At 38.1% G+C, this 21209-nt stretch overlaps 1 protein-coding gene across 1 annotated transcript in view; it reads left to right on the plus strand.

Annotated features, from left to right (window-relative positions):
• Positions 1-4283: 4283 nt before the first annotated feature.
• PXDN (peroxidasin) overlaps positions 4284-21209 on the plus strand; it is an 80856-nt gene continuing 63930 nt past the window's right edge. The window contains exon 1 of the mRNA XM_062488517.1: positions 4284-4507. Within this exon, the coding sequence (XP_062344501.1) occupies positions 4284-4507 (224 nt within the window). The remainder of the gene's footprint in view (positions 4508-21209) is intronic.

Below are 21209 nucleotides of genomic sequence, written 5' to 3' on the forward strand. Positions count from 1 at the left end.
TGGTTTATATTCCTAAATATCAGATAAGGGGTAGGCAAAGTCCAATTCCTGCATGTAACAAACTGCTCCTTTGAAAGGGAGGATACATTAAAATGCACTGGCTGAAAGAACAGAAATATGTGGCAAATGTAAGTTATACTGGCTGATCAAGACACAGTAAGCATCTTTCCTTGAACACATTCACTAGCACCAGGCAGTCTGGTTGAAGTGAAGATTCGAAGATAATGTGGAAGAAAGCTTTCCCCCTTTTTTTTGTCAGTCACAGAAATTTATTATTGCAAAGAAACTAACAACACTTGTTCAGGTGACTGCAAGTCACCAGGCAAATAAAGTTACCCATTGCACTCTACAGCTAGGCACACTCCTGTTTGAACTTGGAGGGAACATCTTCTATAATGGAACCAGGGAAGGAATAATTTCCTTCTGAAATTCATATTATATTCAGGAAAGGAGAATGACATCTTTTAAAGATATCAACATTACTATCCCAGCTGAGGGGAAGAAGCAGTTGTGAGTATGTGGAGACAATGTCCTCAGTCTTCTTTGCTGTGCTAGCAGATGTCATAGACTCTCAAATGCCCATGGTCAGAGAAGTTACATTGCCTCTGACAGATCTGGCTATGAAGACACACGAGGTGTTTCAAGAACAACATATCTGAGTATAGCCTAAGCTTTCCTGGATAGTTGAGAAATGTTTATGAACAAGCATTTACAAATTTAATAATTGCATTTAGCACAGTTGCTGACATGCCATCCAGCTACTCCATGACATTCATTTTGCATATATAATAGAAATAAAAGGTAAGATTATATGCTTTCAAAACCAATTTGAGTTTTGTTTCTGCCTTTAAAAAATTAATCATCACATGTGTTTAATCTTTAGATACCTGTGCTGGTCTATTATCATGAAAAAGCTTTAAGTATAAGTTTCTATGGTTCTTCATTAGAGATTTTGTCAATCTGGTCCTCTTAAATGTTACTGTTATTATTGACCAAAAGGTTCTAATTAATAAACTGGGTCATGATTCAGTGTCTGCTAAAGACAGTGCAAGGCATTTTCACTGTCAGGTGTCTGAAGATATGTTGAAATGTCTAGAATGCCTGATTTTATATCCAAAGATAGAATGTTAACATGGACGTATAAACTAAACTGAAAAGGATTTGAGTATATATTTCTTATACCTGTTTTTTTAGAAAAAACAGAAGATAAAAGTATTAACTATTTGATCTTTCAGAAAGTTTTTTTAAGTACCTCAGCAAAGCAAAATCTATAAAGCTAAATTACTGGTATGGAACAAAACCAGCAAGTGGCAGTATTTGACAAAAATTGAGAGATGGATAGGAAACTTTTAAAAGCAAATGGAGATTTACACTATATCTACCTATAAGGTAAACACTTCTGCAAGCATTCAGAAAGAAACATATTTAATTTCCAGCATATTATTTTCCTTCTTTTTGTTAGGTCAACTCTTTAACTAGAGAAATTGAAAACAGAAGACAAATTTCCCATGGATATTTATATGCAGGGTCAAGAAAAATGACCCTGCACATTTTATAAAAATTCTTCTATAAAGCCAGCTAAGAATAGAAACATATATCAAAACCACTTGGAAGTTTTATTTATCAGAAACCTTCCCTGCCACCAATTTAGAATAGTATACAATGAATATTAAAATCACACAATTATAGAACTGTTTAGGAAAATACCTTTAAGATCACTGAGTCCAACCATAAACATAGCACCTCATTGTTCTGGATTCCACAAGGCATGAAAAAAAGTCTCATTCAAATGACTTTTGAGGTGTCAATAATATATTAACCAAGAGCCTGGAAGTTGCATGTAACAAAGTAAATTGCAAGAATGCTATAGCACATTACATCTAAATTGCCTAAGGACAGTGAGAGTATCTATGCACTTTTATTCTCCCTTTCAGAATTACATGTGTAGTAGCACAGATACTTCTGAGGCAGAGCACAATAGTCTATCAAGATCCCAATTGCTAAAAACTTTTCAGAACAATTTTAATTTCCTATAGAAAACATAATTTTAACTATGTACACTTTTCTGTAAAATAAACCATCATAAAACACCTAAATTAAACGAAGTAAACTGTCATCATATTTTCCTAAATGCTACAAATATCCCAGTTTGGTGCTATCTCTGTAATACTGTGTTTAATTATCTAACCTCAGATGTTCCGCTGCTTTCCGTACGGGCTCTGCAGGATGACAGATTTACAGCTGCCAAGATGCTCTGATGTGAGTGGCATTTCTGCAACAAAAACATACTTGTGCCAACACTTGCACTTTGTAGGTCAAAAGTGCCTGAGGGTTTCCTGGACTGGGAACCAAATTTAATTTTCAGATTAAGACATGCTTATATCCCAACACTGATTACAAATGCGAAGGAGGTGATACACATAGCAGCTGCTTGCTAAATTGACATTGAGGTGATGAACTTTTTAACTTGCTTGTTCTGTAAATTCTCTTCTACTTCAAACTGGTATCCTCTGCTGTAAAACAGCTGATGTGGGCGTATATGAGTCTCTGAGCAACTTATGTTGAAATAGAAGAGTAAGACCAGCACTGCAAAATTGTTTAGAAATGCACCCGATTTAGAAGTCTACCTAACTGGTGAGAGTCTTCTAGGGGTGTCTGACCACGCTAGAAACTTAGTAGTCATACTGATGACATGTCAGTAAGCCTCTCCTTTCTCCAGACACAGGCTGAGCCCACAGGCTCCCAGTTAACCTCTGGAGTGGTGAGGGATCTTTTAAAGGATTCAGAACACAATTCCTGAACACAAACCCTACTTCTATACTTCCACTACCTAACTACTTTATAAAGATATAAGCAGTTGCATTGCTTTAGAGAAGGAGACAGTGACTCATGAAAAACATAGTCAAAGATAATGATTCATCTCAGTGTATTTTAATTCTGGGCCCATTAGTGATTTCCAGCATCACAGCAGACTTCTAGGTTTTGATTTTCTTGATGAGGTATTTGACTTGATGTTAAAAAAGAAAAACAAATATCCAAAAGTTATTCCCAGACTCATGGGCTAAACATAAGTTTTCACAGTGAGATTCAGAATAACAAAATGGCAGAATGGATGGGGTTGGAAGGCACCACAATGAGTAATCTGGTCCAACCTCTCAGCTCCAGCAGGGTCATTCTAGAGCACTTGGGACAGGACTGCATCCAGAGAGTTATCTCCAGTGAGGGAGATTCCACAGCCTCTTTGAGCAACCTGTTCCATTAATTACTGTAGTTAAGTTTTAGGCAAGAAAGGCCTCTACATTGTTTCTTGAATAAAAAGATACTCAGGCAATGCTGCAAAAGTGCCATGGCTTATTTCTGGGGTGGAACTGGAGGTGCTGATATCCATAAGAGAATGTGTTGTTGGACATGATAGGTTAGTTGTGATCATTGTAATTGTCATAGAAATGATGTGCCAGTGCTCGCCTGAGATAGGCAAAGGGTTGGAGATAAGGTTGATCTGCTTTAGGACTGACTGACATCACATAAGAATTTAGGGAAATGTTAAAAATCTCAAAGGCAATCTAGTTTTTTGTTTTCAGGCAAGATTTGTTTTGAGAAAGTGTTAAGATCATGTGAACTGGTGCTGCAACCATTATCCTACGTGACATTCTAGTGGGTTCTCTTATACCTTCTTGCCTGTGCACTCACCTACCCAAAACCATCACCAGAAAGTCATTCAGGACAAATCCAACAGATTGTTCTGGCTCAGCAGTCAAAGCTGCAGCACTCACAGGGGATAGTCCAAGGGTTGTGTACGTGGTTTTCAAAGCAGGGCAGAAATGGAAATTGGCCTGTTGGACTTGCTTCTTCCCATAAGGGTTTCTCTTTCCCCGATCTGTTTGTCCTCATCTTTTCTCTGTGCTTTCTGTTCTCCTTTCCTCTCCTTACCCCTTCTTTCCCCTGCTCCACTCCCCTCATTTTGCCTTCCTTCTCTCCTCTCTCGAGGTACAAGCTGTCGTCCCGCTCAGGGGGTGCCTTCAGGCTCTCCGTTCCGGGCACGGCGGAGCAGCGGCCGGGGGGGCGCGGAGCCCCGCGGGGGCGGCCGCCCATCCCTCGGCCGGCCGGGGCGGGGCGGGCCCATCACCGTCCCCTCCTCCAGCCCGCGCGGGGGCCGGGAATCGCCCCGCCGCCGACCCGAGCGGCAGCCGCGGCCGGGAGCGGAGCGGGCGCGACGCGGATCCGCAGAAGCCCCTTCTCCTCTTCCTCCTCTTCCTCCTCTTCCTCTCCCTCCGACCGGCAGCATGGCCCGGCGCGAAGCGGCGGCCGTCCCCGGGCTCTGCCTGCTGCTGCTGCTGCTGCTCCGCAGTGGGGGGCTCTTCCCCCCCGCCGCCGCGCAGCCGCCGCCGCCGCCGCAGCGCGGGAGCGTGTGGTGCCCCAGCCGCTGCCTCTGCTTCCGCACCACCGTGCGCTGCATGCATCTGATGCTGGAGAGCGTCCCCGCCGTGTCCCCCCAGACCACCATCCTGTGAGTACCCGGCGGGGGCTGCCGCGGCGGCCCGGGGCAGGGAGGGGGCGGAGGGAGGCAGGAAGGGGGGGAGGGCAGAGGAGGAGGCGGAGGAGGGGATGGATACCTGGGGTGAGAGGCACTGGGGTGGGTGGCGGCGGCGGAGCCTCGGCTCTTTGTCTGCGGTCGGGGGAGGGGGCCGGAGCGGCGGCGGTGGCTCTGCCCGAGGGGCCCGGGCGTCCCTGCGCGGCCCCGCTGCTCTCTCGGCCCCGCGGTCCGGCCGTGCCCGGCTCCGGAGCTCCTGCCCGGCTCCGGCGGCGCGGGGTCGGGGGACTGGAGCGGTGCCCCGGCTCTGCGGCGCTCCTAGATGTGGATGTTCTGGTTAGCTTGCGGGCGTTGTGTCCCAGCTTAGTTGTCTCTAGAAGGATTACGGTACTTCCTTAGTATCCTGTTTAAAAGCGTATTCAGGCGGCAGGGGTTTCGACAGGGACGTAGGTGGCACTTTCTGCTCAATTGTTAGACGTGCTGGGGACGCACCAGCAAACCGGGACCCAAACCCTGGGCTTGCTGAAAACTAACCCTGTTCAGATTCCTACAGAGATTTAAGAACATTAGTTAACAACCAGGTTTTTAGTTCAGGCGCAAACGTGTCAGTTGAAGAGCCCGGCCGTTCCTCTGGTCACTGTTTTGGGTGGGATTGCTTTGGTATAAATTTCAGTATTGACAAGGGTTGACATTTAGTTCACATTGATTTGACTGAAACAGTTACCTTTCCAGGCATATTTCCCTGCAATAAAGGCAAACTTCCAAACGAACATCACACGCTATTTGGTTTCGTGGCGTACTAAGAGGAACGGATTTGTTCCACTGACCTGCTTATATGTTACTTGGGCTCGGAAAGCTCTTGGCACCAGCCCTGCCCTTTCCTTACACACACGCAGCTGTGGAAGTTGAGCAGAGCTTGGCCCTGGGAATTTTCTGCGGGGGCCTCCTGTCATAAATTTGTCAGATATTTTCAAAAGGGGTCTATAAAGCCTTGCTGTGTTTCAGCTTCCAAGTATTATTTAATGTGAAGACTACAGTCATTTAGCTTTAACTGAGTCCCTCTTTGGCAAGAAGTGCAGGCTTTTGGCAGAATGGGATTAGTCTTGCAGTACTTGTAAACCTTTTAGGGAACAGTACAGGAAGTGGGTGGTTAATGTTTCTTACATTTGAAACAAAGTACACTTACAGAACACCTTTTGCCTTGAGATTTACAGGAAACCGTGTAAAGCTAGTTTTGTGAATCATCTAAATGTAAAAAAAAAAAAAAAATAGGTCTTAGAGTGTGAAGTCAAGTCTTAATGGCTTGGTTTCTCCTTAAAGGTAGAAGGGTCTGCAACAGCAGAAAGTATTAGATTAAACCTCACCAGGGTGGAGCTCCTCTTATGGTGGGTATTTATAATCTTGCAGTGAGTCAGAGGAGAATGTGTGAACAATGCAAGCATTATACTCGTCTAACCCCACTAATATATCAAGTTGTCTTGTATCCCAAATCTGAATTATCATTCTGGTATAATGCAAACTACCATGCTGCAGAAATAATGCAAAAGAAGTTAAAAATATGTTTTCAGCTTGACAAAGAATGGTCGTTTTCAAAATATGCCAGTGGATGACCAACATTAGTCAAAACCTAGTGGTGACCTTACTTGCCATCTAGTAATGGGTATCATCCTTTCTGGACAACTGACTGGGGAACTATTAGAAATCAAATAGGCAGTATTACATCTGTGCATTTTCTGAGACTCCTGCTACGGGTCTGCTGAACGGCTGCAAATGGAAAGGAGCTGGGTCAGAAGATAGTTGGGCATTATGAGTTCTTTGGGACAAAGAGCAATGGTACAATTTGTTTAGTAATCAGCAGTTTGAAGGTACCAATCACACACAAATATCTTACCTGTTTTATATGAATTGCCTACTTTTAGCTGTAGGACATGCTTTCAGAATAACTATAACATGTCTGGAGTACTCACTGAATTACCGCTATTTTTTTTTTTTTTACTTACCTGAAATGTTGAACTGTAGTTCTACACTACAGTGTTAACACTGCACAAAGGTAGCCCATCACCCACAGAGGGCTTTCTACACTCAAGAACAGTTTCTTTTTTAAGCATGAAAATAAGCAGTTATTTAATCTCTGATTTGACTCAATGTTTGTCTTTCAAGTGATGCCTGTATATTAAATGTATTTTCTTTAGTAGTGGTGTTGATAGTTAGATAATTAAAAATAATAAGTTGATTTAAATCAATCACCTTCCCCTTTAAAACAAAAATTTAGGAAATCCTGCAAGATTTCCTGCAAGTGTATTGCTGATGGGTTAAGTCCATTTTTACTGGCATTGATAAATTCCCCATTCTCATCTGTTTTATTTCTTACTTACAACATAGATTGACTGTGCATAGTAATTTTGTAAAAAAATACTGTCCTGAGTTTTTCCTTGTTTATAAGTATTTTGCTGAGTATTGATTCTGAAAAATGCCCCATTTTGGAAGCTGAGTTGAATTTGCTGTACTTCACAAAAAGTTTGTTACATGGACTAAAACAGCATGGGGCCCAGACCAACAGTGCAGCTAAGTGTTTTCCCCCACATACCAAAAATGTCTACTCGTAACCTCAGGCTCTCTTTTGAAAACTGTTCATATCATTACTAGTTGCTGACCTTGCCAGTGCTACTTCTGGCTGTACATTTTCTCACTCTCCCTTGCTTTTCCCACTTTCTGGCACTTCCCCTTCCCTGCTGCAGGCTGGGATCCATGGTTTAGATTGCTTCTGCAGGGTGGATTCTGCCAGCTTTGAAAGAACTCATGGAGCCTTGCATAAGCATGTGGTTTCACCCAGAATGAGATTGTTACCTGGTCTCTTTTTTGGACTAGGGCCAACATCCCAGTCCTGTGCAAAAAGAATTCCTTTAAAAATGGAAACTCATGTACAAAATTGTTTGAAAAATTACTTAATGCTGTAAATACAATCATGGGGAATTTAATTTCATCTCTGACTAAATATAGAGTGCTTATATGTACAGAAATTGCTGAAATGTATTTATATTAAACCATTTAAACAGTTGAGGAACATAAAATTCTGGGTATCCCCTCTTGCTGTCTCCTCCTCCCATAATTGTGTCCTGTTTTTTCAAGGGATTTCTGTGTTCTAGAGCAATTTATAGTATGTGGTGTTGATAATTCTGTTAGGAGACCTTGAATATTGAATCAATATGTTACTATTTGTATCTAAACACGATCCAAATCCAAACCTGTCTACTGGACTAGCTACACATACTCAGACCAATAGTGAAATTTGTTCACAGTTTTTCTTGGCAGCGCCTCATTGCTCTCTTATTTCTTGCTAGCTGTACAAACAAAATCATATTTACTGCACTTTAGTTTAACAGACTGAACAAGAAAAGAAACTAATGTTCTGTTAATAGCAGAAAAGGTAATGATTGACAAAAATAGTTGTCGCGAAAGAAAGTGGACTTAATTTGCAATGACATGCAAATTATTGAAGAGAAGATTTAATTTTGAAATAAGTAATTCTGTATTTGCTGTGTGATTGTTACTTTGGGTCACCTGCATGTCTGCTATGCATAAAACACCTTTTCAACATGCGAGTGTAATTTTAAGAGATAAACCATAATAGGACTTCTTAAGTTGCAGCCATTCCAGCTGAATAGCTTTTGAAGGTAGACTCTGAAATGAAATTGAAGGCAACAGTCTGTGTTGTTTGTTACTGCTTTTGTTACGTTATTCTAATATATTCTCAACACTGGATAGTTTAGGGTGTGTACTTTTTTATTTACTCATTTATCAATGTATTTCATTTTCTGGTTTGTACTGTGGATGTCAAAGGGAAAGGGAGAAGTGTTAATTTAATTATATGGTGACTTTCTAGATAGCTGAGTAAGAAGTACTTACATTTTTTTCATCTCTCAGTAAGAACTTTTGGTGGAATCTAATGCATGTTCATAATGCCAGTGAAAACCATTATTGAGGCTTCTCAAGAATATCTGTCTTAATACTAATAAAAACCCCACAACACTAAATTACACAAATCACACATCTATTTGGAGAATATGCGAATCACTAGAGAGGTAGGGGTGATGGAAATGTAATGATATTTCTCATTTCATTGTTGATTTGTGCTAACATTATATCTCTTAGCAGAGGCATTTAGGAAAATGAAATGGGTGATATGCAGGAGTCTCTGGGCTATCGTATTAGAAATTTTACTTCATGCTGTTTGCAGATATGCTATTTGAAATGATGCATTTTCAGCCAGCAAAAAACCATCCCATTTTCATCTGAAAAATACAAGGTCCTTGTGTTTGATTAGATCTTTGATTTTTAGAAAAATTCCAGTAGATTAAAATTAAGGCAATATAAAATAAACATACCTCATTACTGTGAAGGATGAAGGATTGCATTCTCAAATGTGGACTGTGAGTAAACTTGATCACTTCAAGGGTGAACATCAATTTGCATGTAGGAGTTAGCCAAGAGATAGCACACCAGAAGATTTTATTCAAGATACAGGGATTTGTACTTACTTAATGTTTAAAAATAAGTACAGATACTGAGGATTTATTTGAAGGGTTTGATAATAACTTAATACTGACACAGCTATTGACACTCCTGGCTGGGCAGCAAACTGTGGTTGGTGCCAGTGATGATTTGCTTGAATGGCACAGAACAGGGGATAAAGCACAAGATTATTTCAATAAAGATTGTCTTTACGTCTTCCTTCATAGAAATTTTATGAACAATTCGAGAATACAATTTGAGATTAAAACACCTACATTTAAGTCTTTATGCAAGGAGCGTATATCTGTACTTGGTTTGCGAATTTCCCTTCTAACAAGTAGCAACTCAGCCAGTACTGTTCAAAGTACCTGGAGCAGAATTTGGCTCACTCAAAAGGGGACACCTTTATTTGAAATAATAAATTCTAATCTCAGATTAGGTCCCTATTGGGTCTGTGTCATAGCTGGTTGCTCTCAGCCTAGGACATCTAAATCAACAGCAGACACCACTGGTCAGAAACTTGAATTAATTAGCTACTGTTTAGGCAGTTTATTAATTTATTTGTGCCTTCTCCAGCCTAAGTGTGTTGACTAGTCTTCTGTTGACAATAAAAGGAGATTAAATATCTGTATCTTTATGCTGATGTTTATTTGTCTAAACCAAATTTTAAAGTATTTTTCAGATAAGAATGTTTTCATAGAATTTTTGACAGGAAGAAACTACTTGCAAAGAGTAGGCAAAGGAGTCATAAGCAGTTTTAAAAAAATAACTTTCAAAGTATGTAACTTGCTGCTAAAAGGAGAATATTTTCTCTATTAAGCCCCATCCCCAACAAATCAAGTGGATACTGCAGAAGGCACCAATCCTTCCCAGCAAAGCAGCTGTGCAGGGTGTGTAGGATGTAAAGCCTGCTGAAGCCATTCCCAGGCAGTCTGGTTGTGCTGCTGATGGAATGAGCCAGGACCAAGGCATGAGTGTGTTAAGGAGACATTTGCAGCGCTTGCAGAATGTGTTTGGTCATTAGCAGGGGGCAGAAGGGCACAGCACTGATAGTGTTTGACATTTACTGGGGGACAGAGGCAAAGCTGCTGAGGGCTGCAACAGAAAGCCCAAACGAGTCTTCTCTTCGAGCCAAGTGAGTTTTCTCTTCACTGATGGGAAGATATTTTTGTCACCTCAACAGTATGTTAGCCCTCATCAAATTCTTTGCTGAAAAATGGGAAAACTTATGGAACAAAAACATATCCATCATTTACTGCAAGTAGCTTACTGTACACTTAACACACTGTCATCAGAGGAATACATTGTCTTATATTACAGTGAATAAATACCATTTCTTCTTTTCATCTTGTTTTACTAACATGTATTTTTGAGCAGTAAATACTTAACATTTGAATGTTAAAATGATAAATATGCGTTTATTTACAGAAAGATAACTTTAATAAGTAAACTCAAAGACCTGTTTCACCTGATATCTGTTTTTAGAGTGTAACGGAAAGCACAGCTTATGAACAAGTAGAGAGAATAGAGCAGCATATAGTTGTTCATACCTATAATAATTGGAAGAGATAGATTTTTGGGGATGTAGATCTTGATGGATCTCTCCTCCACAAATTGTTTAACCTCTTTTTTCAACTAATTTAGCTATTAAGTTACATTATAACTTTCAGTGACAAGGAGTGTTGCACAAACTACATGGTGGAAATTGCTCTTCTGTTTGAAGCATGAAAGTTGTTAGCTTCACTCAGTGCTCCCCTTTTTTTCTATTGGGAGTGACAGTGAGTACTTGATCACTCTCTTATCATTCCAGTGCCAGCCATGGTTTTGTGATCTTTGATCCTAAGCTTCTCCATTCCTTTCTTTTCAAAGTTGGTGTCTTCTCAGTGGAAGGTTGGTATTAATATCTCATCATCTGGACTGTTGCTTCACCATTCTGCTGTGTGTGGAGGTGAGGGAATTGTAACTTTGCCCAGTATTTATATGGACAAATCTGGTATGAGGTTTCATGGACTAATCAAGGGTAGCTTAAGATCTTGTCTGTAAGTAGTAATGATCACTTCTAGGCCTGCCATTTTATTTGTGAGGTTTAATTTTCTCTATATTCATTATTTTCTATTAATGCATGCATTAGGTCTACATATTAAAAGCCATTCATGTACTGTTGGCAGGTCTTTTTGCAGTTCTTCCTAGGCAGTTTTTGTTGAAATAGATGAATATCATAAGCAAAACTTTTCTTTCTGTTGATCATCAATCTTCCATTTAGGAATAAACTGAACAATGCAGAACTCAGCACAGCTCTCCACAAAACTCTGCTGGTGACCTTTCCCAACTACAAAAATTCTCCATTTACTGCAAACATCTCTTCATATGCTCATCTAGACTGTGGAATATTTGCTTTATAGCTGTTTTAAAGGATTGTCTTCTAATTCCCAAAGCTTTGAGAGTTTAGACTGTTGTCAGCACGAGATTTTTTGTTTGTTCTACTGAAATGTTTTAGAAAGCTGTAAGGATTATACAACTCAGTAGATTCTTTTGTGTTGTTGTCTACATCCCCAGTTCAAAATCTCAGTTTTAAACATTTTTCTGATTTTCTGATTCTGTTTAACAGAGAACTTCAGTGTCTCTGCTGTTACTCAATTTTCCCAAACAACGTAATTAAAAATGATTAGTTAAATGAATTTTCAGCATTACTCTGGGGAATTTAGGGGCGTGAGGGACAGTGAATAAGAAATTTTTGTGTAGCAGAGACAAACATGGGATTACGTATTGGAAAGAGTAGGAAATGGATGCTTGGACTTGAGTAAATATATTCTTTCTCTTAATTCCCAAAGGCAGCTGGTGGAAAAATAACAGGGAGATGCCTATTCTTATATCATCAGGAGTGTCTGGATCTGAAACACATGGAGAGGAGTATCTCACCTAAAACTGTGGTAAACACATGCCTAAGAGAAAAATATGAATAGTAAATATTTTAACCTCCTCCACTTTCTGAGTAGCCCCTACTGATTTCTCCCCCAGGTGAGGCAGTGCTTTTTAAGAGATGACATGGGGATGTCATTAGCCTGCAGAAAACTTTGTCATTTAGGTGTTAAATAAATGTTAGGCTTGTCACATATGCATATGGATTGCCTTGCAAGTAAGCTGAGTTTAAATTGAAAGGTTGAAAGTCTTGCAGAAATGAAAATCAGGAAATATAGCCAGTAAAGAACAGAGCTTGGCATGAAGATAGAAGGAAACTGCAGAAAGAAGACAACATTATACAATAGAAGAAATCAATATTACTATTATGACATGAAAAAATAGCAGACAGCTATTCAGGAAATAACAAAAGAAGGAAAAAAGTGCATTATGTTTAAAATTGCATATTATTTTTTTTTTTTTACATTACAAAATGGCCTTTACAGGAATATTTTACTGTGTATAATGGGTAAAATGAAAATGGTAATGTTTTGAGACTCTAATTCTACTTTGAACAACTGAAAAAACAATTAAATTTTAATCCATCTCAATTTATGTTTTAATATGATACTTTTTCAATTATTTCTTTTTTGGATTCAAATTTCTGAGACTTTCAAAGCTTATTGTAGTTTGTTTACAATATTTTGTGATCAAATATTTTGTACAGTCCAGATCTCATCTTGCAGAACTTACACATAGCTTTGTATACAAGAGTAATCCCCAGGCTTGTGATTTTTCCTGGACATGGACATTTGCTGAGTCTCTTTCCAGCAAGCCAAAGTGTTTATAGGATAAGTCTTCACTTACAGAAAAGATCCACTTATAAAGGTGACATTTAAAATCTGTATCACACAATCTAAACATTTATAGTTTCTTGTCTTTTTGGTGAAGTTTATGCATAAAAAGAAGTTAGTATTTTAAATACTTATGTGTATGTGTGTGTCTGTATATTTATATATGCACATGCTGTACATAATGCATGTATATAGATACAGAGAAACAACTGAGCTAAATTGTCTTTATAATTTTTTCCATTTGGATTCAATAAAAAAAACAACCCCAAACCGAAACAAAAATAACTTTAAAGGCTTTCTTATTGCAAATGTGGGCAGGGTTTCAAGACAATCCATAGAGATGGTGCAATCAGAGCTGACTGAGCTGGAACAGAATGACTCAAATATTTCCTTTTCCTTCCTTTGCTTATCAGGCTGCCAAATTTGATTTCTTTTTGGTATGGAATTATTACTGCTGCTAATGAGAGTCAAGTGATTCTTTTAAACAGAAAATTGAATGTTTACTACAAATAACAAAGAGTCCCAAAATCTTGAGAGACACACGAAGGAATGATTAATGTGGTCTCTCATCCTCATGTCTTTTTGTTTAATCTGTATTTACGAAGATATGCAAAGATTAGGACATTGAAGAGTTTGTACAGAGGCTGGTGAGGTTTCTTGAAACCATGTGATGGTTTGTAGAATAAAAGTGTGAAGTTTTGTGCAATGTAGTGTTTTCTCTTAGTTTTTTTTTTCTGAGTTGTATTTTTAAGTTTTTCTAAGAAAAACAATGAGCAAATGGATTTAACTCCAAATTAGTTTTACTGCCTGTGACCTTGCTCCCTTTCTTGTTGTGATCTGTTGTTCTAACATTCAGATTTTTTATTCTCTTTCCAATTGCCACTCCCTGTATCTTTCGGAAACATTTTCTTTCAGCATTCTTTCCCCTTAAATCACTTATTACAACATGCTCATTGCCTGGCTGGTCTGAAAAAGGAAAAATACTTGGTGCGCAGCGTTACCTTCACTAATGACTGTTTTTGGTAAACAGGATGGTGACTGCTGAATGTTAAGTTCTTTGCACTGTGTTAGCCAGGCTGGATTTAATAGCATTTTATTAGCCCTTTTGCTGCTGGTTTTCTTTGTTGCAGAAAAAATAAAGAATAAATGAGTTCTTGCATATTTATCTCTAAGCAGTATAAGCATTGTGATTGGGTCAGCATGAAATTCAGTGCAGATAAATTAATGTCCTGTGGTGACTTCTATTTAATGATAGATTGTCATGATAATCAGATTAAATCAGTCATTAATATTCAAGTCTTTAAATTATTGTCATGTTTGAATAGAGAGGAGAGAGAACTTTTTTCCCCAATATTTCCAAAATATTTTGAAAAATATGTGGGACAATGTGTCTTCTGATGCACAGATAACTCTAGTAGGCCATTCAAAACTCGAATGTAAATAAATGCCACATTACATTGTCTTCTAAGATCAAGTAAAAAACTAGAGCAGCACTATGACGGTATAACTTATGTCTATTAAGAAGTACATAGCCTATCAAAGCAGGATACCTTTTAAGGGGTATTTTGCACTCTTTGGGACAATAGCTAATTTGAATTCAAGCAAGAAGTTTTGGTTTGATGGCATTTTGATAAACTCTCTAAGAAATTTGAGAGATGGTCATATTTATTTGTTACAGACGAAAACTGAATGAGAAAATTCAGATGTTTGACTTTGGTAAGGTTCTCTGTCTCCAATAAAAAGGGCTGAGGTAATTGAATTAAAGTCCCAGAAAAAGGAGAAACTTAGGCAAAGAGATCTACAAAGCTGTAATAGCAGTGAGAGCAATTTGATTTGGTGAGTTGGTGGCTTGCTCTGGCCAGATTCAAGGCATTAACTTCCTGATTTAATTTTATTGCCCTGGGAAAAGCTTAAGTAAATGCAATGGCATCTGTGTAGGGGGTAAAATCAATTAAAATGTTTCCTAGTTAGACTTTTATGTATAGCTAAAGCACGTTAATTTGTAGATTGGAGACATAGTTGTCAGGTGTGTAAATAATGTCTACCAGACAATTATTAAAGGTCTGTAAATACCCTTCTTAGTATGGTAACATTTATAATTTGTTTAAACCAATTTTTAAAACTCAGGATATTATATTTTTTTCTGAGTCCTCTCTTGATAATCTAAATCACTTGAAATTTCTAAAATGTTAATACATGATGAAACATTTTTATTGATTCAATAACCAACAGTTTTGAAAACTTAGCTAGCAAATCCTCCAGTCCTCCATTGTGATATGAGTATTTTCTTGGATGTTTTATACTATGTCAACTTTGTGTACTTTGTGAAGTAGATGTTTTCTTTTTGACATCCTCTATTTACTTAAACATTTTGGATACATCTTGCATGGGAATAATTGAATATAAGATGTGGAAAGAGAAAAAATATGTTAAAAGAGTCTGGGAATCATTAGAGATTTCCAAGTGAACAGTAATTAATTGGCTGAAAGCAGGGTTTATTTAACAAAACCCAACAAAATAAACCAGCCTTCATTGTCAGCCTTTATACTGGTCATGTCTGTATAAAAGATATATATCCATTGGTAGGTGTAAGATAGAGTTGTCTTTTGAGGAAATTTATGGGATTGCCAAACACCTCAGATAGTACAGGGGAAATTTTCTGGTTTTGATGAAGTTTCAAGGTGGACAGCACTCAGATATGAGAGGTAGGCAAGTGACTTGTGTACAGCCCCCACACTCAGGTATACAATGTAGGCCAGTTTTATAACTCCATGGCATGTGTCTATAATCCCTTATTCATCACAGAAAGAAATAAGAACTAGCTGTGGTTCTGTACTCATCACATAACAATATCAAGTTGAATTCAAACTAGCTTTGTCTTTTCAATACTGGTAAAATTTTGAATTCCTATTGAACACAGTAATATCTGTGCTACCCAGATTCCTTAGATGAGGGGTTTTCATTATCTTTAATTTACTTATTTTTCCCTCTGAATGTTCACAAGGAATTGTTTGTGGCTTGCAGTCTTCAGCCTCTTCAGTTCTTGAAGTGTCTTAAATTGAATGTCATAAATTGGTGTTTGCATGCCTTTGGATCAAAGGGTGTATCCGTACTTCTGACCACTCTTAGAACAATGATGAAGTTTAACTGTGGGTCCAGAGGGTTCTTTTGCAGTTGAACTTAAAATTTGGTAATTAATATTTCTGGGAAAGAATTTTTGCACAGGCTTTTAAACCAAATGTATGACAGCAGTGGTCTTAATCAAGCGGAATACTACTAATTTATACATTTTGAAGTCATGTAGATATGTGTTTTTCAGTAGTAGAAACATTATAAGAATCTTTTATTCAAAGCTGGAAATTAATTGGTAGCTATAGTTGCTAATTGAAACTAAGATTTAAAAAAATATATTTGGCTGCAGATAGTAGTCCTTTTTTAAGCTATTTAGATTGCATATTAAAAGAAAATAGTCTAGTGTATTTAATAGCTGGTCTATTTAGTATATTAGTGCTAGTGTATACCTACTTTTTTTTTTCCAATTTTCTTTTTTAATTTACAAAACAGAAATTGTACCCCTTCGCTGTAAAAAACAAAACAAAAAGCCCCCACAAATAACAATTCAGAAACACCCTGTGAGGGGGTCTTGGCTTTCTTTTGTCCAGCAGTCGTTGCCCAGTTCTGCCTGTGAGCTTCATCAGTTCTCAGAGTTAGCTGAAAATAAGCAAGGGGAGAATATTTGGTTTTACTCTGAATAATTTCCCTGTTTCTGTGATGTCTGAGGGGTGGCACAAGGAGGAGCTGCCTCCTGAGCAAACCTGCTGATCTGCCCCTGGGGCCACACCAAAAAGGACCTGCCCATAGAGAAAACCATAAAATAATCTGACTCTGTGACACTGCTTGAAGGGGCAGGTTTGGGCAAACAGAGAACTTTAAGTGCCCCTTCTTGAGAAGAAGCTGCCTTCTACTTTCCTTCCTTTCCAGGCTTGCCAGGGATGTGAGTGCCACCGGTCCCTGCTCTGGGCTTCCCTGGGCTACTGCACCCACCTGCCAGAGCAAATGGTCTACCACAGAAATGTCTGCAATTTTAATTTGCACAAATTAGTTTATAATTACTGTCCCCTCGATTGAGTCGTTATGCTAAGTATTTATCGTGTGGATATTCTAAACCATCTGTTATCCCTTAAAGGCGGGTTTGTATTTAATTTAAAATTTTAGAGATAATTCTGGTATTTTCATTCTACTTTGGCAAGAGTAATCAAATGTTTGAACTTTTTTTTGACCTACACACTAGGTCAAAGGTGTTGTTCTTTGTGTTTGAGCTGAGGAAAGGCCCCTTGAGAATTCCCATTTGCTATTATGTGTTACTGGGCAGCCCAGCTGCTCTCCCTGTGGCCCAAATGGTGCTAATATGGCCTGGGTATGGCTAGTTTGTGTGGGGTAATAAAAGCAAGAATGTTAACTGAAACATGTTCAAAATAGAAAAATCAGGTTCGAATTATAATTTTAAAAATGGCATTACACTGTGAAGACTGAAGAAGGATAGAATTGCCTTCGATTTTATTCAGAAATTACCTTTTTTGCATTATGAACAACATAGAAGTGTGTAAAAACATTTTTCTGTCTAAAGATGTTTCATACTTTTTTCTGGTATCTTCAGTGTTATGTCAATAGGATGGAATAATTACAGAGAGATTCAGAAGAGTTCTCTCTAATTGATTGTTGGCTTAATGCTGCCGATATTATAACTGCTAGGAAGAGGTTGCATGACAATGCAGAATAGATGTGATCTCCTGAGGCCACTGGAACTCTAAAATACTGACAAACACACAAGACTAGTGAGATTTACTTGGAAATTTCAGATAGATCCATAATTTTAAGCAATCCAGTTTTCCAAGCTTTTATTTATTTTTTTTAAGATGGCCAATCAATTTAATGAATGTAGAAAATGTAGAGAAAGAAGAAAATATATGTGCAGAGGAAGAAGTTGTAGGCTAGTATTGCTTAATTCAGTTCTGCTTTTGCAATGTGGGGTAAGAGATGATTGGTATTGATTGAGTCAAGCTATGGCATATAATAAAAGTGTATAAAGTATAATGCTCATTATTAATCTTTTGTTATTCTCTTGATGCATTCTGTCAGGTAACTTGTTCCCTAATGAGTAGTAACTCCAAAACTGCTTTTTCTTTATAGTTTTGATATCTGTGTCAGGATGGACATGACATAGAAGAAAAGGGCAGCAATAATCTGTTCCCAGACATTCCCTTCTCTGAATGTCATTAGGTTGGGTACTTTAAGGTTGAATGTCTTCCAGTAGCCACTTGCATTACTCTTCCTAGGAAGAAAACAACTTCTCCCAAGAGACAGGAACGCCCAGTTGCCTGCCTTGAGGCTGTCTCCCCTCCTGAGGAATGGGGAGATAAATATCAGAGGAGTCCTAAGTCCCCTGTTCCTTTGAGTTTTCTTTGCCAGGAGCAGGAGAAGCTGGAGACAGTCAGAAAGTAGCTAACTTATCTGTTCTTGCAGCTTGTTGTTAACCTCAGGATGCAGAAAATTAATTCCATTCGAAGAGTTGCAGCTTTTTCATTGAGGCAACCTGGGATTTTCCATGAAGTGGAAGGAAGGGCTGTTGCTTTGTCTGAAACCTCAGCATTCTACAAGAACAACTATCCATATAAATTCTGACACCTCTAAGTCTGTTGGAATCTAATATGCCTATCACTATTGGAAACAAGTGGGAAGTACAAAACAGTTGGAAATATATTCCAACAAAATCTGCCTAGTGTAGGGGGAAGAGTGACACATAGATTTACAAGGAATAAAAGCTTTTGAGTTAAATTTAGATGTTATTTTTAGATGCAGTAATTCCTTCAGTTTTCCACATTCTTTGGCTTGATGTTGATCCTGTATTGCAGAACTTTTTGAATTGAAGAGACAAAATGTGCATTCTTTAGAAAGGTCAATGGCATTTTAGACGCTGGATGTTATTTATTGGCATAATAAATATAATACAAGCTCACATGCAGTGCATCAATGAGGTTGCCTGCCCTGAGGAAAGAAGTCCCTAAAACTGCAGTGATGGGGAACCACACTTATATACTGGCTTCTTAGTTTACCTGTCCAGTTGTTGTTCATTCAGAGCCCTCACTCTCACCCCTGTTTTCAGGTGCAGGGTCTTTGCTGCTGAGAGCTCAACCCTGCACTGATGCATGCCCAGCATAAGGGGTACCCTAGCTGGGTGCTCCTATGGGAGAGGTTCTGATGTGTCAGAGTTAAAGGAAGCTTAAGGCACTCTGGTAAAACACAGGTGATTATTCTGCGCTGGTTTTCAATTGTGAATATGCACATTAGTTGCATCCGTTTTCTTGACAGTAAAGAGAGAAAGAACTAATTTGCTACAGAACAAAATCAGAGTTGTGAGTATCTTTTCCTACCCATCCCTATTTAAAAATTTATGATTTATTTATTTTTAAATCTTTCAAGAACGACTGCAAGAAAAAAAATGCATGAACTCCAGTGTTTGGATTTTTTAAAGAAAACTGGTCAGTGCTATTCCTCACTTAAAGGTGTTTGTTTCTGCTCAGCAGAAACTGAAAACAAACATGCTGAAGCTGAAGTTTGGAAGGAGGATGATACTCCCATTTTTAACAGTGAATATACTTTACTACTAGAATGACTAGCAAGTCATTAGGTTTTGCTTGACTGATGGTCTTGAATCACAATTTTACATATTTTTCAAAGGGATGGCTCAGATCTGACAGCAATAATTGAGACAGGAAGACAGGAATTTCTCTATTGTATGTGTGACTTGTCTTGTGTGAGAGGTCAGGGATGGTAATGTTTCTTTCCAGCTTTCCATTCTTTCCTCTGAGAATATCAGTATTTCACGGGTATAGAGTTTAGAATTAAGCATCCCTGTGAGACAGAGAAGTGCAGAAACAGCATTTATTTTACAGACTGGTACATGGGAGGAAAATAATTTATGACTTATGCTGTAGCAGAACAGCAGAACTTCTGTGGGCTTTTCACAGTAGTAATTCAAAGGACTGCTAACTTTAAAAGCAAACAAAACTAGTGAATTTCTTTCGGTGGTTCACCCTAAGCCATTAACTAGTCAGCTTCCTATTTTGGTGTCTTCTTTAGCTTATTACAGAGGAGAAACTTAATTTTTTATTCAAAAGTCCAGCTGAAACTGCATATTCTTAAATATTGAAAAGGAAACCTAGAAAAGGTTGCATCTCCTACTGTTACTAGTCCTCTAAAGTATTTCAATGTATCATAGCTCTTTACACAGACTGTGCCAACCATTAGTTTGATTCAAGACCTTTACTATCTCAGATTTGTGTTAGTACAACATGCCGTCACAATTGTTGTGCTCTATTTTGTCGGTACAAACACTGGGCAAAAATCAGCCCTTTCCCAAGGTTGTTTCTGTGGAAAAAAAAAAATCAGTAATAAAACATATGGCTGTGCTGTCAACAGCCTTTTTTCATTGTTTGATTTTAGCAATAGATCCCCCTGAGAGAAATAGACACAGATTTTGCCTTTTCTTGTATCCATGCTGTTAAAAGGAAGGAGGTTTGGTGGGGTTTTTTTCTGTTTTTCCTGGTGTTTTTTTTTTTTTTGGGTTTTTTTTTTTTGGTGGTGGTGGTGGTGTTTTGATTTTTAAGATAGCATGAGAATTAGAAATCATTATAAAATAAAATTTTTAATTTCAAAATAATTTCTGTAGTGGAGGAATTTTGGAGGACTCAGAGTGAACAAGACAAAGAGCCACAATCTCACCAGGATAAAATTTCCATGTATAATTTTTGTCAATTAAGTCTACAGACCTGAAACTTTGGACTAGCAAATCGTACTTGAGTTGTTTTAATGGCACTTTTAATGGCTGGTTAGAAATATTGGCAACAAGGCCAGCAAAGGGATATAAAGACTTAGTAAGACAATACTGTATTGCATTTCATTGAATTAACATATAAATGTTTTTCTTTCAACTGTAATGGCAAAGTAATTGTTAGTTGAAGCAAATCCTTAGCTCTTGAAGAAGGATATATCATAAGTTCTGCATTCACCAAAGCTGTAGCTGATAGCTTTTAAGACATGTGAACTCAAAGTTCCTGTCAACAAATCTTACAAATTTGTGCAAATCAGATATTATTTTAATTAGATAATTGATATATGATCTAGACTTCAGTATTTACATTTTCTGAAGCATGGGTTTATGATCCAGGCAAGTACTGCCAAATGTTCTGCATCCTATTCTACAGATTTCAATATTTTTGTGGTTCTACCATTTACTTTTGTTACTACAATTACAGTATACTAACTATTATTGACATTGATACCCCCTCACCATGTAAGAATAGTGTTTCAATTTCCCATTGCAAAATGCATATTTTTTTAATGTGCTGCATGCT

Source organism: Cinclus cinclus, chromosome 3 (assembly GCF_963662255.1).
Source record: "Cinclus cinclus chromosome 3, bCinCin1.1, whole genome shotgun sequence".
Lineage (NCBI taxonomy): Eukaryota > Metazoa > Chordata > Aves > Passeriformes > Cinclidae > Cinclus > Cinclus cinclus.